Genomic DNA, 14610 nt, shown 5'->3' on the forward strand with positions numbered 1-14610 from the left:
ATGCGGGTTCGGCGCGCTGCTTCGAGTTGACGCTCGTTTCTCTCTTTCTTTTCTTTTTCTTTTTTCGCTTCAATTGCGTCCTTCACTTCTCCCAACCACACACGCACACGCACACACGTATATATACATATATACTAGAAGTGAAAGGATGGTGGGGAAGACATACCTGCGGTACGTCGTCGGCCCGCAGGGAGGGGCGGTGGCAAGTAACGCGTCACTGACGCTCTGCAGCGTCGTTGCGCCGTCCTCGTACGCCGACGCCGCGACGCAGCCCGGCCCCCGCCACGGCGGCAGTAGTCGAGGCGGGCGGGGCTGGCAGCGCGCCGCCGTGGCGGGGGCCGTCGTGTTTGTTGCCAGCCTCGAGGCCGTGCGGGTCTACTCTGTGCGGAGCGGGGCGCTGCAGCACGCGCTGATCCCGGCCGAGGCAAAGATGCCGCTGGAGGTCACCGCCCTTCGCGTGGTGCCGCTGGAGGCCTCGGCGGCGGGGCAAAGTTTCCTGGAGCGGGATGGGTGGCTGCTGCTCGTGGGCTACCACAACGGCCACGTCGCCGTCTTTGCCTGCGGGCCGACGAACAACTACGGCCTGCCGCTCTGCCGCTTCTACGCGCTGGGGCACAAGGTGGACACCGCCGTCCTCGCCCTCGCCGTCGGCCCCCGGCGCGCGTACGCGTGCAGCGGCGGCCAAGACACCGACCTCACCGTCTGGGACCTCGTGACGCAGGAGGCGTCCTTCCGCCTGCGCGGCCACCGCGGCGGCGTCGTCGGCGTCGAGTTCGTCCCTCAGAAGGAGGAGGACCGGCTGGTGGTGACGGGCGCCGCCGACGGGCTTGTGAAGGTGTGGGACATCGCCCTCCGGCAGTGCGTGCAGACGCTCGTCGCCTCCGACGCGCAGGTCGCCTCGCTGCGGATGGACAGCGCGGGGCGGCGCCTCTACTGCGGGCTGCGGGAGAGCCAGCTGAAGGTGTTCAACACGGAGGCGCTGCTGACGGCGGACGAGTCGCACGGCGCAGACGCAGCGGCGGCGGCGGCGACGGCGACGGCGACGGTGGTGGAGCACGGCGGCATCCAGCGCAAACTGCAGAAGCCCGTGACGTCCTTGTCCTTCTCGCACGACGGGGCCTTCCTTTTGGCGTGCACGAGCAAGACGGTGGAGGTCTTCCGCGTGCTTACGCGGGAGGAGGTGCGGAGGAAAATCTCCCGCAAGCGTAAGCGGCGGGCGGCGGGGCACGACGCGGCGCAAGAGGACGACGCGGACGCGCACGAGGCGGAGAACCCGCAGGCAGGCGGCGCCAACGCGGCCTCCGCGGCGGAGGAGGTGGTCCTCCTGCGCACCTTCTTTATGGAGAAAAAGGTGCGCGGGGCGTGTTTTGTCCCGCCCGCCAGTAGCGGCCCCAGCGGCGGACGGGACGCCGATCGTCTGCACATCGCCGTGACGTTCAACAACAACAACGTCTGCACGTACACCACCGCGCTGGCCACCAGCGAGCTGGCGGGGGCGGCGACGTGGACGCTGCAGGACCTCAAGCCCCGCCAGACGATGGAGCAGCGCGGGCACCAGTCCGACATCCGGCAGCTGGCCTTTGTCGAGGACGACACCGCGCTCCTCTCGCTGAGCGCCGAGAAGGTGATGATGTGGAACGTCGCGCTCAAGCCGCAGCACGGCGACGTCGGGGCGGCGGCGGCGCACGACTTTTACGACGCGAAGGAGGCGAACGTCCACCACGCCGACGCCGAAGGGGCGCTCACGTGCACCGGGCACGTCGCCGTGGAGGCGGCAGCGGCGATGGCCGCCATCTCGGCAAGTCTCTGCTGCGTTGGGCTGCAGGACGGCTCCGTCCTCCTCGTGGACCTCCCGGCGTCGAACGTCGTCTTCGCTGAGGCGGAGGTGCACGTGGGCGGCGTGCGACACGTGGCGCAGCGACCCGACAGCAGCGGCTTTGTCTCCGTCGGAGCTGACCGGCGCCTCATTGTCTGGACGCTTGCGCTGCTCAAGGACTCCGCCGAGGCGCAGAAGAAGCGGCCTGCGAATAACGATACTAAGGTTAACAGCAACGCCGCGCCGCAGCTGCTGCAGTCGATGGAAATAGAGCTGACGGAGTCCCCCCTGTTTGTCGCCATGAGCCCGGATAACCGTTTTGTCGCCGTGGGTCTGCAGAACACAAACATTCAGCTCTTCTTTGCAGACACCATGAAGCCGTATCTCTCGCTCTTTGGGCACAAGCTCCCACCGACGGCGGTGGACTTTTCCTCCGACGGCACCCTTGTGGCTTCGGTGGGCATGGACAAGTCTTTGCGCTTCTGGGGCACCGACTTTGGCGACTGCCACCGCGCGATTCACGCCCACGACGACTACGTGACCCAGGTGGCGTTCCTGCGCGACACGCACCAGCTGCTGACCGTCTCCCTCGACGGCTCCGTGAAGCACTGGGATGGGGACAACTGGACGATGATCCAGATGTTCCGGCAGCACCAGCGCGGGGTCTGGGCGGTGGCGGCGACCGCAAACGGCACCTGCCTCGCCACCGCCGGGATGGACAAGTGCATTCGGTGCTTCCTGCGCACGCAGGACATTGTCTTCCCCGCCGAGGAGGAGGAGCGCATGGCACAGGAGGCCATGGACGAGGAGGCCGCAAAGCGCCTGGCGATGCAGACGCTGGAGCAGCAGAACCCGGAGGTGGCCGTGGCGGGGCAGCTGACAACGGCCACCGCCGCCGCCGCCGAGAAGCTTATGGAGGCGCTCGACCTTGTCAGCGTGGAACTGCAGCGCCGCGAAAACGCGGAGGACCTCACCCCGCCGCACCCGCTGCTGGCAAACAAGACAGTCTGGGAGTACCTCTGGTCCACCATTGAGAGCGTCCGCCCAAGCGAAATGCGACACGCGCTCTCCTCGCTCACAAGCACGCATGTTGACGCCTTGCTCACCTACCTGGAGGGGATGCTGCGGGAGCGGGCGGTGCTGAACTACGAGATTGCAGCGAAGATCGTTCTGGCCCTCGTTGCGGCGCCGCCGGGTGTCGCGGCCGTCGGCAACACCTCCCGTGCCGCCATAGCCGGTGAGATCTCGGAGGCGCACGGCGCCCGCCGGCTTGCCGCGCTGCGTTGCATGATTGCAGAGGGGCTCGACCGCGCCGTGGGACGCATGGACTACGACATCGCCGGCCTGCAGTTCGTGCGGCACACCATTGAGGAGAAGGACAAGACCCGCTTCTTTGACCTGAGCAAGATCCAGGGCCACAAGAAGAAGTACCACAGCCGCGCCCTTGCGGGCGACGGTGGCAAAAAGAAGGAGTGACAACCGTGGCGGCAGCGTGAGACGGTTCCTGTCTGAGCGTAAGCGAGCAGAAGAGGAGGGGGAGGGTGCGTGCGTTTGTCTGCATGTTGCCCCGGTAGCTGCTGCAGGCCCAAGGCGGAGGAGCAGGGGCGGCGAGGAAATAAAAAGCACCGCCGGAGCTGCGTCCGGAAAGGATCGTTTAAAAAAAAAAAGGAGTCGGGGAAAGGGCAGCGAGGAAAGAAGAAGCAAAACAAAAAAAAGACACAAGAAAGCAGGAGGTTGTGAAAATTGGCCCTTCGCCGCTCCGCCGCCGCCTTTTAAGTACTGAGACGCATGAATATAAAAAAAGTAGCAACGCTGCCCCCCGGGGGGGGGGGGAGGTGAATCTGCAGGAGGGAGGCGGCTGTGGGATTCGGTGGGTGTCCCGGTCACCGAAGCCGAGGTTCCACACCTTTTTCTATCTTCTTCTTTTTTTCTCTCTCAAAGGTACGGGCACTGTGGGAAAGTAGTTGTCACCGCATGCTACAAATAGGGACGGGCACGCGCACTTGCACACCCAACTTAGCAAGACGAATCCATTGGGCGTAGGCGCACCTTGCGTGTCTGTGCGTGATGGCCGGCGTTGCGGACTCACTGCTGCAACTGCAGCGGCTCATCGCCAGGGCAGGAAACGAGGGTGGCGCTGACGGCGGCAGTGGCGAGGAGCACGCGAGTGAAACTTCAGACGGCATCAGCGTCAGGGAGCTGGAGCGGCGGTTCGCCGGGCTGGAGACGGAGTTGTTCCGCCAGCACGGTCTGCGGGAGCAGGCGCGCGAGCTTCACCAGCGCGCCGAGCGACGACGGCGACAACGACAGCGACGTCAGGGTCTGCGGGGGGCGTGGGAAAGCGGCACTGCGCCTGAGGAGGAAGCCGAGAATGCCTCGTATGCCGCCACGGCTGTAGGCGGCGCAGCGGCAGGAGGAGCCCGTCGTGCGTCCTCTTCGCCCGGCTCAAGCGCGTTGAACGGCTCCGCCAGTCCTCTGCGGCAGGAAGTCTCAGCCCATGATGTACGGCGGCGTATTGATGGACGTTGCGTGGCGGAGACGGAGACCGCGCCTCGCGCCTGCCACCCTGCAGACCCCGATGCCCACCTCCTCGTCGACGTCACCGATGGCTCAGCGCGGCTGCAAGGGATCGGCGTCGGCGACAGCGCGGGCGGCAGGGAGGCGGTGCTCGGCAGCGGTAGCGGCCGCTGTGCCCCATCGTTCTCCTTTGCGCAGGCCTACGCGGAGGACGACCGGCAGCGGCTTCTTTTCATTGTGGACCAGCTGTCCTACATCCTGCGAGAGGAGCGGCGTCAGAAGGAGGTGCTCCTGCAGCGGGTTGTGGATCCGCTGGTCCGGCAGATTGAGGCACTGGGGCGGGCGCTGGCGCGCCAGCGACGCGAGAATGCGGCACTGAGGCGGGAGGCTGAGCGCTGTATAGATCCCCGGCGGACGTTGCGACCAGGCGGCGTGACGAGAAGCGGGAAGACGGACTCCGGGGACGATCGCGTACTGATGCTCCTGCAGTGCTGCGAAGAGCAAATTCGCCGGCTCACCGAGCTGCAGCTGCCGCAGAAATGAGTCTGGAGTGGCGGCTTTGCACTATGCCCTGTCTGCTGCCTTGGAGGTCTGTGCGTGAAGAGGATACTAATACGAACTCGGTTTAGGCCGGCCGCGCGGGTGTAAGTCTGGAACGCGGCGGTGCTTCTTCTCTTCCCCATACACACACACGCACACACACTCACGCACCGGCGTTGCTTTTTCCGCATGGTGAAACGTTACTGTTGTCGGCGCTGCGTCACTTCGTCCTCGTGGCGTGCGGGGCTGTGGGGGCTCAAGCGGCACTGTAGACAGCCTCGGCCGCCGCTCCGCCGGTGAAGTAAACTTCATTGAGAGCGTCTGTTTGTTTGTGTTTGTGTTGTTGTTGTTGTTGTTGTTGTTGTTGTTGTACTTGTGGTGGGATTTTGCACTTCACTTTTTTTTTCTGTTCTTTTTTGCGGGCACGGAAAGGCAGCAGCAGGGCACCGGGGCCACAGCACACACCGAGAGAGCGGAATACACACATACGGGCAAGCACACAATATACATACGAATAGGAAGCAGGCAATCTGCGGTAAGCCTCCCCCTGTTACGTTGTAAAGCACGCAACAAAACGAAAAAAAAAAAGCAGAGGCTGGAGGGAGAAGGGATGGAACTCAATCTGAACGCGACTCAAACTTCGCCGCGGCGGCGCGCCAAGCGCGGGCTGCTGAACCTCCTCCGGCGCAAAACGCGCGCGGTCACGCTGGGGCCGCGGTTGCTAGGCACACGCGTGAAGCACCTGCTTCGGGACGAGCTCTACATTGACGTCAGCCTGCAAAGTGCCCCGCTGGTGGTGACGAATGGGATTGCCAGCCTCGAGCTCCTCGCGGCGTACCACCGCTGGCTGCGCGGCGTCCAGGCGCTGCTAGCCATTATCGTGTTTGTCCTCTCGCTCCTCCCCGCGACTGCGGTGGTGGAATGGACAATCCTCGTCGTGTCGGCGGCGGCGGTGCTTATTATCTTGCGCGTCTACTCCATCAAGGCCCAGTACACGGGGCTGACGAATGTGTTTTACAAGGACCACCGCAACATATTTACATCCCCCTTTTTGCTGCAGATGCTACTAGAGATACTGCTCTGGTGTATTCAAACCCCGCCGTTGATCTTCTTCTGGCGACCCTTCTTTGAGCTCCTAAACTACTTCATCTTCGTCCGGCTGTACGCCGTTGTGGTGTACATTCACAACGCCGCGTACGTCTACCGGTTTTTCTGCAGAGCCATGACCGCCGTGACGGCGTTTCCCCTCACCCCCGCCTTCACGGTGCGCACGGCGCTTGTGTACCGCAAGGCGAAGGTTGCCTCGCTCGCGACGGTGGTGTCGTGGGCCGCCCTGTCCTGCATGTTCGCCAGGGCGGAGCAGGTCTCCCTGCAGGACGGCTGCTGGTACGCCTTTCAGGCCCTCAGCACGGTCGGCTACGGAGACGTCACCCCGGCAACCACGGCCGGGAGGCTCGTGGGGGCTCTGGCGTGGGTGGTCAGTTTTCTTCTCATTGCCTACCTGGTGGTCGTCGTCCACGGCTCCCTGACGGAGGACGCGAACGAGCACAACATGTACGTCTTGATGCGGTGTCACAGGCTCTCCCGCGTGGTGCGGGGAGACTCGGCACGCGTCATTCAAACCGCCTGGCGCTTCCATCGCCTGCATAGTGAGGCACGAGCCGGAGTGGGGCGACGCCTCAAGGCGCTCTTTTACGCCTGCGCCCTCGCACGTCACATTTCGCGGCTGCGTCGTGAGCGGCAGGATTGGACAGACGCGACGCAGCGTTTTCGCGCGAGCCCCTCGACTGGGGTGCTGGAGCCGTGGCAGGAGGAGCAGCTGCGACAGCTGCTGCGCGTGGTGCAGGAGGCCCAACAGCAGGCGGATGCGGAGGCGTTTTTTCGCAACTGCGTTGAGGGCCGAGACAGGCTGCCAACGCGTGAGGAGGTGGAGCGGGCCGTCGCGAGCAGCGCGCAGGCGGGGGAGGGTCTCTACTTAAGCTCGACAGATGTGGCAAGCGCTTCTGGGGCGCCGGAGGCCCACGTAGATGTGTTGGGTCTCCTGAAGAAGGTAGAGGTGCTAGAGGCCACGTGCAGTCGCCTCGCGGCGTCGATGGAGGCCCTCACCGTGACGGCCCCAACCAACCCCCCTAGCCTCGCTCACTCACGTCATTGAACCCTGTGACGCACACGCAGGAGCTAAGGGAAAGGTCCAGGCGTCGGTGCGCCTTGTGATTCATTTTTTTTGCTTTTTGCTTGGTTTCTGTCTCCTCCGTGCGTGATTCGTCCGAGTTAAAGACATTTGTTTTTGATGGTTGGTGCTGCTATTGGCGTCGTTGGGTCTCCGCCTGCCGGTGCACGTGCAGTTGTAAAGTCGTCTGTTTGCTTCTTTGTTTTCCTCCCCCTGCCCCCCACCACTGCTCGCAGCCTCGGAGTGTCTATTTCTTTTTTTCTTCTCTCACTGTGTGTGTGTGTGTGTGTATGCGTGGTTTCTGTGGTGCAAGACCCTCTTGTCTGCGCGCTTCCCCTCCCCTCGCGATTGGGTGGAGGTGCGTTGTTTTGTCTGTGAGTGATTTTATTTGTTTTTTTTTTCTTTTTTGTACACTTGACGGATTCCTCCCGTTTCGGTGCGTGCGCCTCGGTGGGAAGAGGGGGCGAGAACCGAAACGGGGGAGCTTGAGGGGCTGCCTGTGCATCTTCCTTTCAGTGTACTTTTTTTCTTGTTGTTTTTGGCGCTGCTGCCGCCGCGCCTGGGCGCAGTTTCGCTTCCCCGGCAGGGCGTTGGGTCGGGCAGGGCCCAAGACACACGCACAGCCAGACAGAGACCCGTTCATTGTGGGAGGGGAGGGGGTGGAGAGGGCCGCAAACCTGACTGTCGGTGAGTAAGCTTATTTATCTTTGCTTGCTTTTTAGGGGGAGAGAGAGAAAGAGGGAGAGAGCGGGGGGAAAAGGCGCAGGGTACGGACAGTCATGACGCTTCGTGGCCGCGCCGAGCAGCTGATCAGGCCGCAGACACCCACCCCCATTCCGCCCGTGACGGCCAGCATTAGTGAGTTGGCACGCATGGAGCGCTTGCTTGCGAATCGCCGCTGGCTGCGCGGGGCGATGTGTTTTGTGGCCGTTCTCTGCTACGTCCTCTCGCTCTTTGACGAGGGCCGGGTTGTCACGCACTCCATCATGCTCGCCTTTTCACTGGCGGCGGAGGTGTCCATCGTGGCCATCTACCGTGGGAAAGCGCGGTTGCACGGCCTGACAAACCGGGCGAGTGGGAGGAAGCGGGTGGTGAGTGTGTTTCACTCGCCCTCCGCGTGTGGCATGCTGCTGGAGATGCTCGTGTGGGTCGTCCAGTGCCCGCCCCTCCCGGAGGACGTAAGCCGCCCTGGCTGGCTTGCAGGGCTAGATGGGTTCCTCTTTCTACGCTTCTACGTGTTTTTACTGTACGGGGCGAGCGTCTCCCACGCGCCTGCGTTTGCCCACGCCATTGCAAGCCTCGCCCGCATCCGACTGAACTATCGCTTCTTCATTCGCACCACCTTACTGCTGGAGCACCTCCTCACGACGCTCGCCGCCGTCGCGGTCGGGGTCGTCGTCTTCGCCTGCGCCTACGCAAAGGCGGAGGGGGTGGGCTTTGGGGAGTCTTTCTACTTCTGCGTCAGCACCGCCTCGCTTGCGGGGTACAGTGAGGTGGCGCCGGCGACGCTGCCCGGCCGCGCCCTTGCGGTGTGCGTCACGCTCTTCGGCGTCATCGTCCTCTGCTGGACGGTGGGGGTCGCGAGCCAGGCCCTCGCCCTCACCCAGGCGGAGCGCAACCTCTACGCCCTCTTCCGCAGCAACGAGCTCTGCGGCCGGGTCCCGGCGACGGCGGCGCGGCTCATTCAGCGCGCCTGGAGGCTCTACAGGGCGCGGCGGGACCGACGCAACTTCGTCTCGCGCCAATTTGCCGCCTTTCTCCTCTCCCAGCAGGCCATCGCCTACCGTGAGATGCGGCGGGAGCTGGCGCGACAGGAAACCGCCTTCCTGCGCTCCACGCGGACCGTTGAGGAGAGTCTCGCGTCGGAGACGCCGTTCGGGTCGAGCCTCGCCGCCACGCCGTCCACCTCGCGCACCCCCTCGCCCGTCACCTCCCCACGCGCGCGGCGCCCGTTCCCGCTGTTCCAAGAGATGCGTCTGAAGCGCGACTCGCGCACCCCAACCCCGCGTGGGGAGGAGTACCCGCAGGCGGGGAAGAGGGAACTGCCGGGCCATGGAAGGGAGCCGGAGCGGCCCGCGCCGACGCCACGGTCGTCTCCCCCGCAGCGGCCACTGCCACAGCCGCACCTCGCCGCCGCGGTGCCGGGGCTGGCAGAGCTGGAACTGCGCCTCGCGAAGCTTGAGACGACGCTGGAGGCGTTGGCCACCACCGCGGAGTCCCTGCAGGGACGCTTTGGCGTCATCGCCAGTGTGTCTGTCTAGTCGAAGTAGGAGCGTGAGAGGAGGGGGCGACGTTTTTCTTTCTCTTCCGCTGCGAGCGGTGCCTGACCCTGGGAGGCAGGTAGCACACAAAGAAAAAAGACAAGAAGTGTTTTGTCGTTGTTGTTTTTGTTCCTCTTGCCTCCGTTTACTTCTTTTCTGCGGGGGCGACAAGAGGCAAACGCGGAGTGGAGAGGAGCGAGGACGGAGGACACGAAAAAGAACAAAAAAAAAAGAATGTCACCTTTTGTTTGTGTGTTCGTCGGTTTTACCTCTTTTTTTTTGTATTTGCATAATTTTGTTTGTTGCCGCCGCTTTATTGTTATTTTTCTTTTTCCTCCTCCTCATTGGCTTGTCGTGGCACGCCAGCCCGTGTTGTGGCGCTACGACGTCTCGGTCGGCTTGTGCGAGGCACCAGACATGTCTCCCCCTCTCCGGCTGTCGGTGTAGATGCATGCACGTTTCGCTCCCTCTCTGGTTGCAGTGACACGCTCACGCCGCTGCCCCCACCCCCCTTCCCAATGCGCCTGCAACCCGCAACTTGCCCCCGTCTGTATATCGCCTCCTCCTTCCCTCCCTCCCTCCCTCCCTACCTGAAACTTACGTGAGAAGAAGAGGAAGGCAGCCCAAAGAAACCCTTCTGTGTGTGTGTGTGTGAAGAAAGAGGGAGAAGCAGCGGCCGTGAGCAGGCATAAGGCAAATAGTTGAGCGCGTAAACAGGAGGAGGAGGAGTTCGGTGCAATGGCGCGGCAGTCCGACGCGCAGGAGTCCATGAAGGACATCTCCAGCCGCGCGGAGAAGGCGGTGGAGGTGCGCAAGTACGATGAGAAGGCGGTGCAGGAGCGGATGCGGAAGCTCCACGCCGACGTGCTCCAGAAGAAGCTGGCGGAGAAGAAGCGGATGGACGAGCTAGCGCAGATCCCGCTGCAGGAGGCGGACGTTCTCCTGCTGATGCGCGAGCTCGGCTGTGACCGGGCGGCGGCGGAGCTGCAGCTGCGCGAGAAGAAGGGCGAACTCGTGGCCGTCCTGCGGGAGGTGGTCGGCCTGCCAAAGGCGAAGGCAGCCGCGGCGAGCGCGTGACGGGCCTGCCCTGCAGCTTCGGCGAGCACCACCTCCCGGCCCATCTAAAGCGCGCCGGGGCGGGAGGATGAGGGAAGAAGAAAAAGGGGAAGGGAACCAGCGCAAATGCGGAAGGAAGAAAAAACCAAGGTGAAGAAAGATGCAGAGAGGGTGAAGTCGGTAAACTGTATTGGTTATGCACCTTGTTGGGTTCTGTTTCCCTACTTGACTTTGCATTCACGATTTTCTGCTGGCGGGTGGAGGTAGGACGCCCACACACCCAGCATCTCTTCCGCGTTTGCTTCAAGTAAAGAACCATTTTCCTGGGCTTCTCTGCGGCAGTAGTGAAGGATGCGGGGCGGCGGCGGCTTCCTTCTTGCCTCGGCGCTGCTGGTGCTGCTGTGCCTGCCGTGTGCCGTGCCCGCCGTCGCCGCACAGGCCGTTTCCAAGTCGCAGCACATCCTCGTGTTTGGGGGCTCCGCGTGGGGCTCCGTGCTGGAGGAAAAGGGGGCGGAGGTCCAGCGGGCCATCGTCGAAGACGTTGGGCCCCAGCTGCTGCGCAAGTACGCCTTCGTGACCATCATCAACGTGAGCTCCCTGCAAGCCGACAAACGCCTCGAGGCTCGCCTCACCGTGCTGCAGGCCGCGCGGGGCAATAGTTCCGGCTCCCGGCTCCTGCACATTTGGCCGCCGGATGAAGTCAATTCTATGATCAATCAGTGTGCCTTCAAAAAAACGCTGGCGATCCACACACCGTCGGGGGAGGCAAACCTCATCAGCGTGCAACTCGAGGAAAAACTCGTAAAGAGCATGGCCGAAGAAGCTTTTCGCAGGGAACTGACCTTGTTAGGTTGCGTCGCTGTCGCTGCCATGGGGCTGGTGCTGTTTGTTGTGCTTTGCTGGATGTGCTTCCTTTGCTGTTGCAGCAAAAGCGCCGAAAGGAGCGTGCGGCCCTATCCGGAGTAGAGAGCCCATGCAGTACGTAACATTATATATATATATAATAGCCTTCTTTTTTTTTATTTGGAAGAAGGGGTGGCGAGGGATTGCTGTTTTTGCTCCGTGTTTGTTGCACACGCTCTTTTGTTCTTCTTCTTTTTATTCCTGTTCTTGTGCGCCCCACCCCCGCCCCCCACACCTTCTGCGCTGCGTGGAGGGGGAGGGCGTGCCGGTGATCCCGTTTTCGTCTGTTCGTGTGTTTGCTTTTCCTCCCCGCTTCTTTATTCGCTCCCTCCCCCGCCCCTTTGCTCCTGTGCACCTGAACCCTCCCTCTTTCCTTCCTTCGGCCTTGCCGCGGCGCACTGGGAGGAAACGCGAACTCGAAGAGTAACTCAAACTAAATAAAAAGCAACACGTGCCGGAACGCAACATCTATTTGCTTCACTGCCGCCTGAAGAGGCGGTCGTACGGGGACGTGTGTGTGTGTGCCCCTTTTCCTTTTTTTTCTTTTTTTTCTTTTTTCTGGGAGGTGGTGGTGGTGCGCGCCACTGCGGCGTTCACGCAGCAGGCTTCCGAGGTGCGGCGAAAGAGACGAAAGGAACGAAGGAGGAGGACCAAAAGGAAAAAGGGAATATACTTGCAGAAATACATATCCATATAAACACATAAATAAACGTACGTCTTTATGTTTTGCTTTGTTTTGTTTTGTTTTCTTTTGTTTTTGGTTTCTTTTTTTTTCTTTTCTGCTGGAGGCTTCTTTCCTACACGGGGCGGAACCGCGGCTCCCGCGCCGGTGGCTCGCGGGCGCGGCTCCCTCCGCTGCGCCTCATTCAACTCCATCCCCCACACGCGGGCGCAACTTCTCACCTCACTTTCTTGCTTCTCTTGACTTGTTGCGTTGGCCGTGCGGGGAGAGTAGGGCTCACGCAACCCAACCCCACCCTGCGTCTCTGCGGCAGTAGTGAAGGATGCGGGGCGGCGGCGGCTTCCTTCTTGCCTCGGCGCTGCTGGTGCTGCTGTGCCTGCCGTATGCCGTGCCCGCCGTCGCCGCACAGGCCGTTTCCAAGTCGCAGCACATCCTCGTGTTTGGGGGCTCCGCGTGGGGCTCCGTGCTGGAGAAAAAGGGGGCGGAGGTCCAGCGGGCCATCGTCGAAGACGTTGGGCCCCAGCTGCTGCGCAAGTACGCCTTCGTGACCATCATCAACGTGAGCTCCCTGCAAGCCGACAAACACCTCGAGGCTCGCCTCACCGTGCTGCAGGCCCCGCGGAGCAATAGTTCCGGCTCCCACCTCCTGCACATTTGGCCGCCGGATGAAGTCAATTCTATGATCAATCAGTGTGCCTTCAAAAAAACGCTGGCGATCCACACACCGTCGGAGGAGGCACACCTCATCAGCGTGCGAACTCCCGAACTCGGCGAGAGGGTGAGTGCGTACGACGTCTTGTGCACGCGCTTAATCGTACTGGGAACATGCACCATAGCTGCGATGACGTTTTGCCTGTTGATTTTGCTTTTCTGGATGTGCTGCCACTGCTGTTGCGGGGGCTCTGAACATGAGTACGAGTTGTACCACATGAATCAGAATAGGTCCAAGGTGAAGTAGTTTTTTTTTCTGTGCGCTTTTCTTTTTTCTTTCACTCTCTTGCTGTTGTTGTTTTTTTTTTTAGTTTCCCTCCTTCCCTGTAATGGAACCAGAGCGTTTATTGTTTATTGTTTATTGTTTTCTCCGTTGTTTGTTTGGGGGTAAAGGGGAAGCGAGGGTCGTGCGCGCGCGGAAGGGGTGGAGGGCAGGTTTTCTTGTTTCTTTTCTTCCTTGTTTGTTTGTTTGTTTTTGCACCCTCCTGGGCGTCCCGCAACGGACGGTGAAGTTGGAAGCATGGAGTTTCCTGCTGCGGCGTTTGTTCCTTTTATATATACATGCGAATATATATATATATATATCTAGACCAGTGGAGGGCATCCATGATCCCTCGCAGTGGCGGTATATGCGTTTCTTGGCCCTTTCCTTTTGTTTTTCTTTTCTTCGTGCGTGCGTGTCATTTTCCAAGGCAGGCATCCGCCTACATGCTTGCACCTACACACGTATTTATCCACCAATTTGTATGTATTTATACTTTTGTACATATATACGCGTCTACGCCTACACGCACACGCATACAGACACATCCGGGTTGTTAGAGTTTCTGTGCGTGCTGTGGCGGCAGCCCACCCCCAATATTTATATCATTTCTCGCTTTCGCTAATACCGCCGCTAGTGCGAAGCGGCCGCTGCGACACCAACGACGAAGGACAAAGACAGAGCGGCGAAAAAAATAAAAATACACACACGCACACAGTAAAAAGAGGAGTACGAGAAGTACTTTCTGGTTTTTGTTGTTGTTTTTTTTCTTTTTGCTTTCGCTTTGCGTTCCATGTGCCCCCGGAGCGAAGCCCGCCCACGTTCCTCATTCCCGTCACACGCGCCTCGGAACACTATTGCAATAATAACAAAAAAAACTAATAATAATGATAAAGAGTTTATTTTCTTTCCCTGTCATTTTTCTCGTTCTCTCTCTTTGAACTGTGCTATTGGGCGCGTGGATGGGTCGGTGTGGCCAAGGGCCCTGTTTCTGGTTTTACGTACACGCGGCGGGCCCCCGTCGGCCCCTTGACTCCTTCTGGCCGTCGGTTATGCGCGCCTCCGGTGCATCTGCCGCCGTGCGTGCACGGCTAGGCAGCTGCTTAACCACCGCCAGCTAAACTGCGCCTTGCGCCTTCCTTTTTACTCCTGACGATGACCAGGTTGCAACCACACAACTTTAAAGTAAACCCTACGACAAGATGATGCAGGGGAAAATGGTGCTGCCGCTGCTCCTCGCTCTGCTGGCGCTGGCCGCCACACTCCCCGCCCCCGCACTGGCGACGCCGTCGGAGCACATAATTGCGTTCAACGGCTCTGCCTGGGGCCCTGTGGTGGAGGAGAGGAAAGCGGCGCTGGAAGCGGCCATCGTGTCAGACGTTGACGCCGTTTTGAAGCGCACGTTTGTCTTCGACACCAACACCACCGTCAACTCCCTCGCCGCCAGTGGCGGTCTGGAGGTTCGCGTCACCGTGCAGCAGACGCTGCTGCCCGACGCCCCCACCCCGAAGCTGCAGAACCACTGGGGCCCGGAGGAGGTGAACTCGATGATCACTCGTTCAGGCTTCCCCGCGACGCTGGCGCTGTACCCGGGACCGGGCAAGGCCGTCCTCGTCAGCGCCTACGTCCCGGGCAACGGAAGGACGATCTTTGTCGTGCACGGACACCTGCATGTACATGATCGTCATGGGT

General features: G+C 61.1%; 8 protein-coding genes across 8 annotated transcripts, besides 16 other annotated features; all 8 read left to right on the top strand.

The window, feature by feature from the left end:
• Positions 1-148: 148 nt before the first annotated feature.
• Tco025E_01936 (U3 small nucleolar RNA-associated protein 12) lies at positions 149-3292 on the top strand (the record flags this gene model as incomplete). The annotated part of the gene is made up of 1 exon (XM_029368872.1): positions 149-3292. The coding sequence occupies one exon, from the start codon at positions 149-151 to the stop codon at positions 3290-3292; it is 3144 nt and encodes a 1047-aa protein (XP_029231042.1).
• Positions 3293-3883: 591 nt separating this feature from the next.
• Tco025E_01937 (uncharacterized protein) lies at positions 3884-4876 on the top strand (the record flags this gene model as incomplete). Its single annotated transcript, XM_029368873.1, has 1 exon — positions 3884-4876. The coding sequence occupies one exon, from the start codon at positions 3884-3886 to the stop codon at positions 4874-4876; it is 993 nt and encodes a 330-aa protein (XP_029231043.1).
• A 137-nt stretch (positions 4877-5013) lies between these two features.
• Positions 5014-5044: a microsatellite.
• A 167-nt stretch (positions 5045-5211) lies between these two features.
• Positions 5212-5244: a microsatellite.
• A 239-nt stretch (positions 5245-5483) lies between these two features.
• On the top strand, positions 5484-7028 carry Tco025E_01938 (putative ion transport protein; the record flags this gene model as incomplete). Its single annotated transcript, XM_029368874.1, has 1 exon — positions 5484-7028. The coding sequence occupies one exon, from the start codon at positions 5484-5486 to the stop codon at positions 7026-7028; it is 1545 nt and encodes a 514-aa protein (XP_029231044.1).
• Positions 7029-7314: 286 nt separating this feature from the next.
• Positions 7315-7352: a microsatellite.
• A 73-nt stretch (positions 7353-7425) lies between these two features.
• Positions 7426-7451: a microsatellite.
• A 317-nt stretch (positions 7452-7768) lies between these two features.
• Positions 7769-7791: a microsatellite.
• Positions 7792-7822: 31 nt separating this feature from the next.
• Tco025E_01939 (ion transport protein) lies at positions 7823-9304 on the top strand (the record flags this gene model as incomplete). Its single annotated transcript, XM_029368875.1, has 1 exon — positions 7823-9304. The coding sequence occupies one exon, from the start codon at positions 7823-7825 to the stop codon at positions 9302-9304; it is 1482 nt and encodes a 493-aa protein (XP_029231045.1).
• A 107-nt stretch (positions 9305-9411) lies between these two features.
• Positions 9412-9435: a microsatellite.
• A 427-nt stretch (positions 9436-9862) lies between these two features.
• Positions 9863-9896: a microsatellite.
• Positions 9897-10042: 146 nt separating this feature from the next.
• Positions 10043-10381, top strand: Tco025E_01940 (uncharacterized protein; the record flags this gene model as incomplete). Its single annotated transcript, XM_029368876.1, has 1 exon — positions 10043-10381. One exon carries the CDS (start codon positions 10043-10045, stop codon positions 10379-10381), a length of 339 nt encoding a protein of 112 aa, XP_029231046.1.
• Positions 10382-10711: 330 nt separating this feature from the next.
• On the top strand, positions 10712-11326 carry Tco025E_01941 (uncharacterized protein; the record flags this gene model as incomplete). Its single annotated transcript, XM_029368877.1, has 1 exon — positions 10712-11326. One exon carries the CDS (start codon positions 10712-10714, stop codon positions 11324-11326), a length of 615 nt encoding a protein of 204 aa, XP_029231047.1.
• Positions 11327-11439: 113 nt separating this feature from the next.
• Positions 11440-11472: a microsatellite.
• Positions 11473-11791: 319 nt separating this feature from the next.
• Positions 11792-11821: a microsatellite.
• Positions 11822-11985: 164 nt separating this feature from the next.
• Positions 11986-12021: a microsatellite.
• Positions 12022-12267: 246 nt separating this feature from the next.
• On the top strand, positions 12268-12903 carry Tco025E_01942 (uncharacterized protein; the record flags this gene model as incomplete). Its single annotated transcript, XM_029368878.1, has 1 exon — positions 12268-12903. The coding sequence occupies one exon, from the start codon at positions 12268-12270 to the stop codon at positions 12901-12903; it is 636 nt and encodes a 211-aa protein (XP_029231048.1).
• Positions 12904-12965: a microsatellite.
• A 126-nt stretch (positions 12966-13091) lies between these two features.
• Positions 13092-13131: a microsatellite.
• Positions 13132-13208: 77 nt separating this feature from the next.
• Positions 13209-13244: a microsatellite.
• A 424-nt stretch (positions 13245-13668) lies between these two features.
• Positions 13669-13705: a microsatellite.
• A 74-nt stretch (positions 13706-13779) lies between these two features.
• Positions 13780-13812: a microsatellite.
• Positions 13813-13820: 8 nt separating this feature from the next.
• Positions 13821-13855: a microsatellite.
• Positions 13856-14120: 265 nt separating this feature from the next.
• On the top strand, positions 14121-14610 carry Tco025E_01943 (uncharacterized protein; the record flags this gene model as incomplete). Its single annotated transcript, XM_029368879.1, has 1 exon — positions 14121-14610. A coding segment is annotated over one exon (490 nt), but the record flags the coding sequence as incomplete, so codon positions are not given.

The sequence above is a fragment of the Trypanosoma conorhini genome, assembly GCF_003719485.1.
Source record: "Trypanosoma conorhini strain 025E chromosome Unknown Tco_14.4_contig_00070, whole genome shotgun sequence".
Classification (NCBI taxonomy): Eukaryota; Euglenozoa; class Kinetoplastea; order Trypanosomatida; family Trypanosomatidae; genus Trypanosoma; species Trypanosoma conorhini.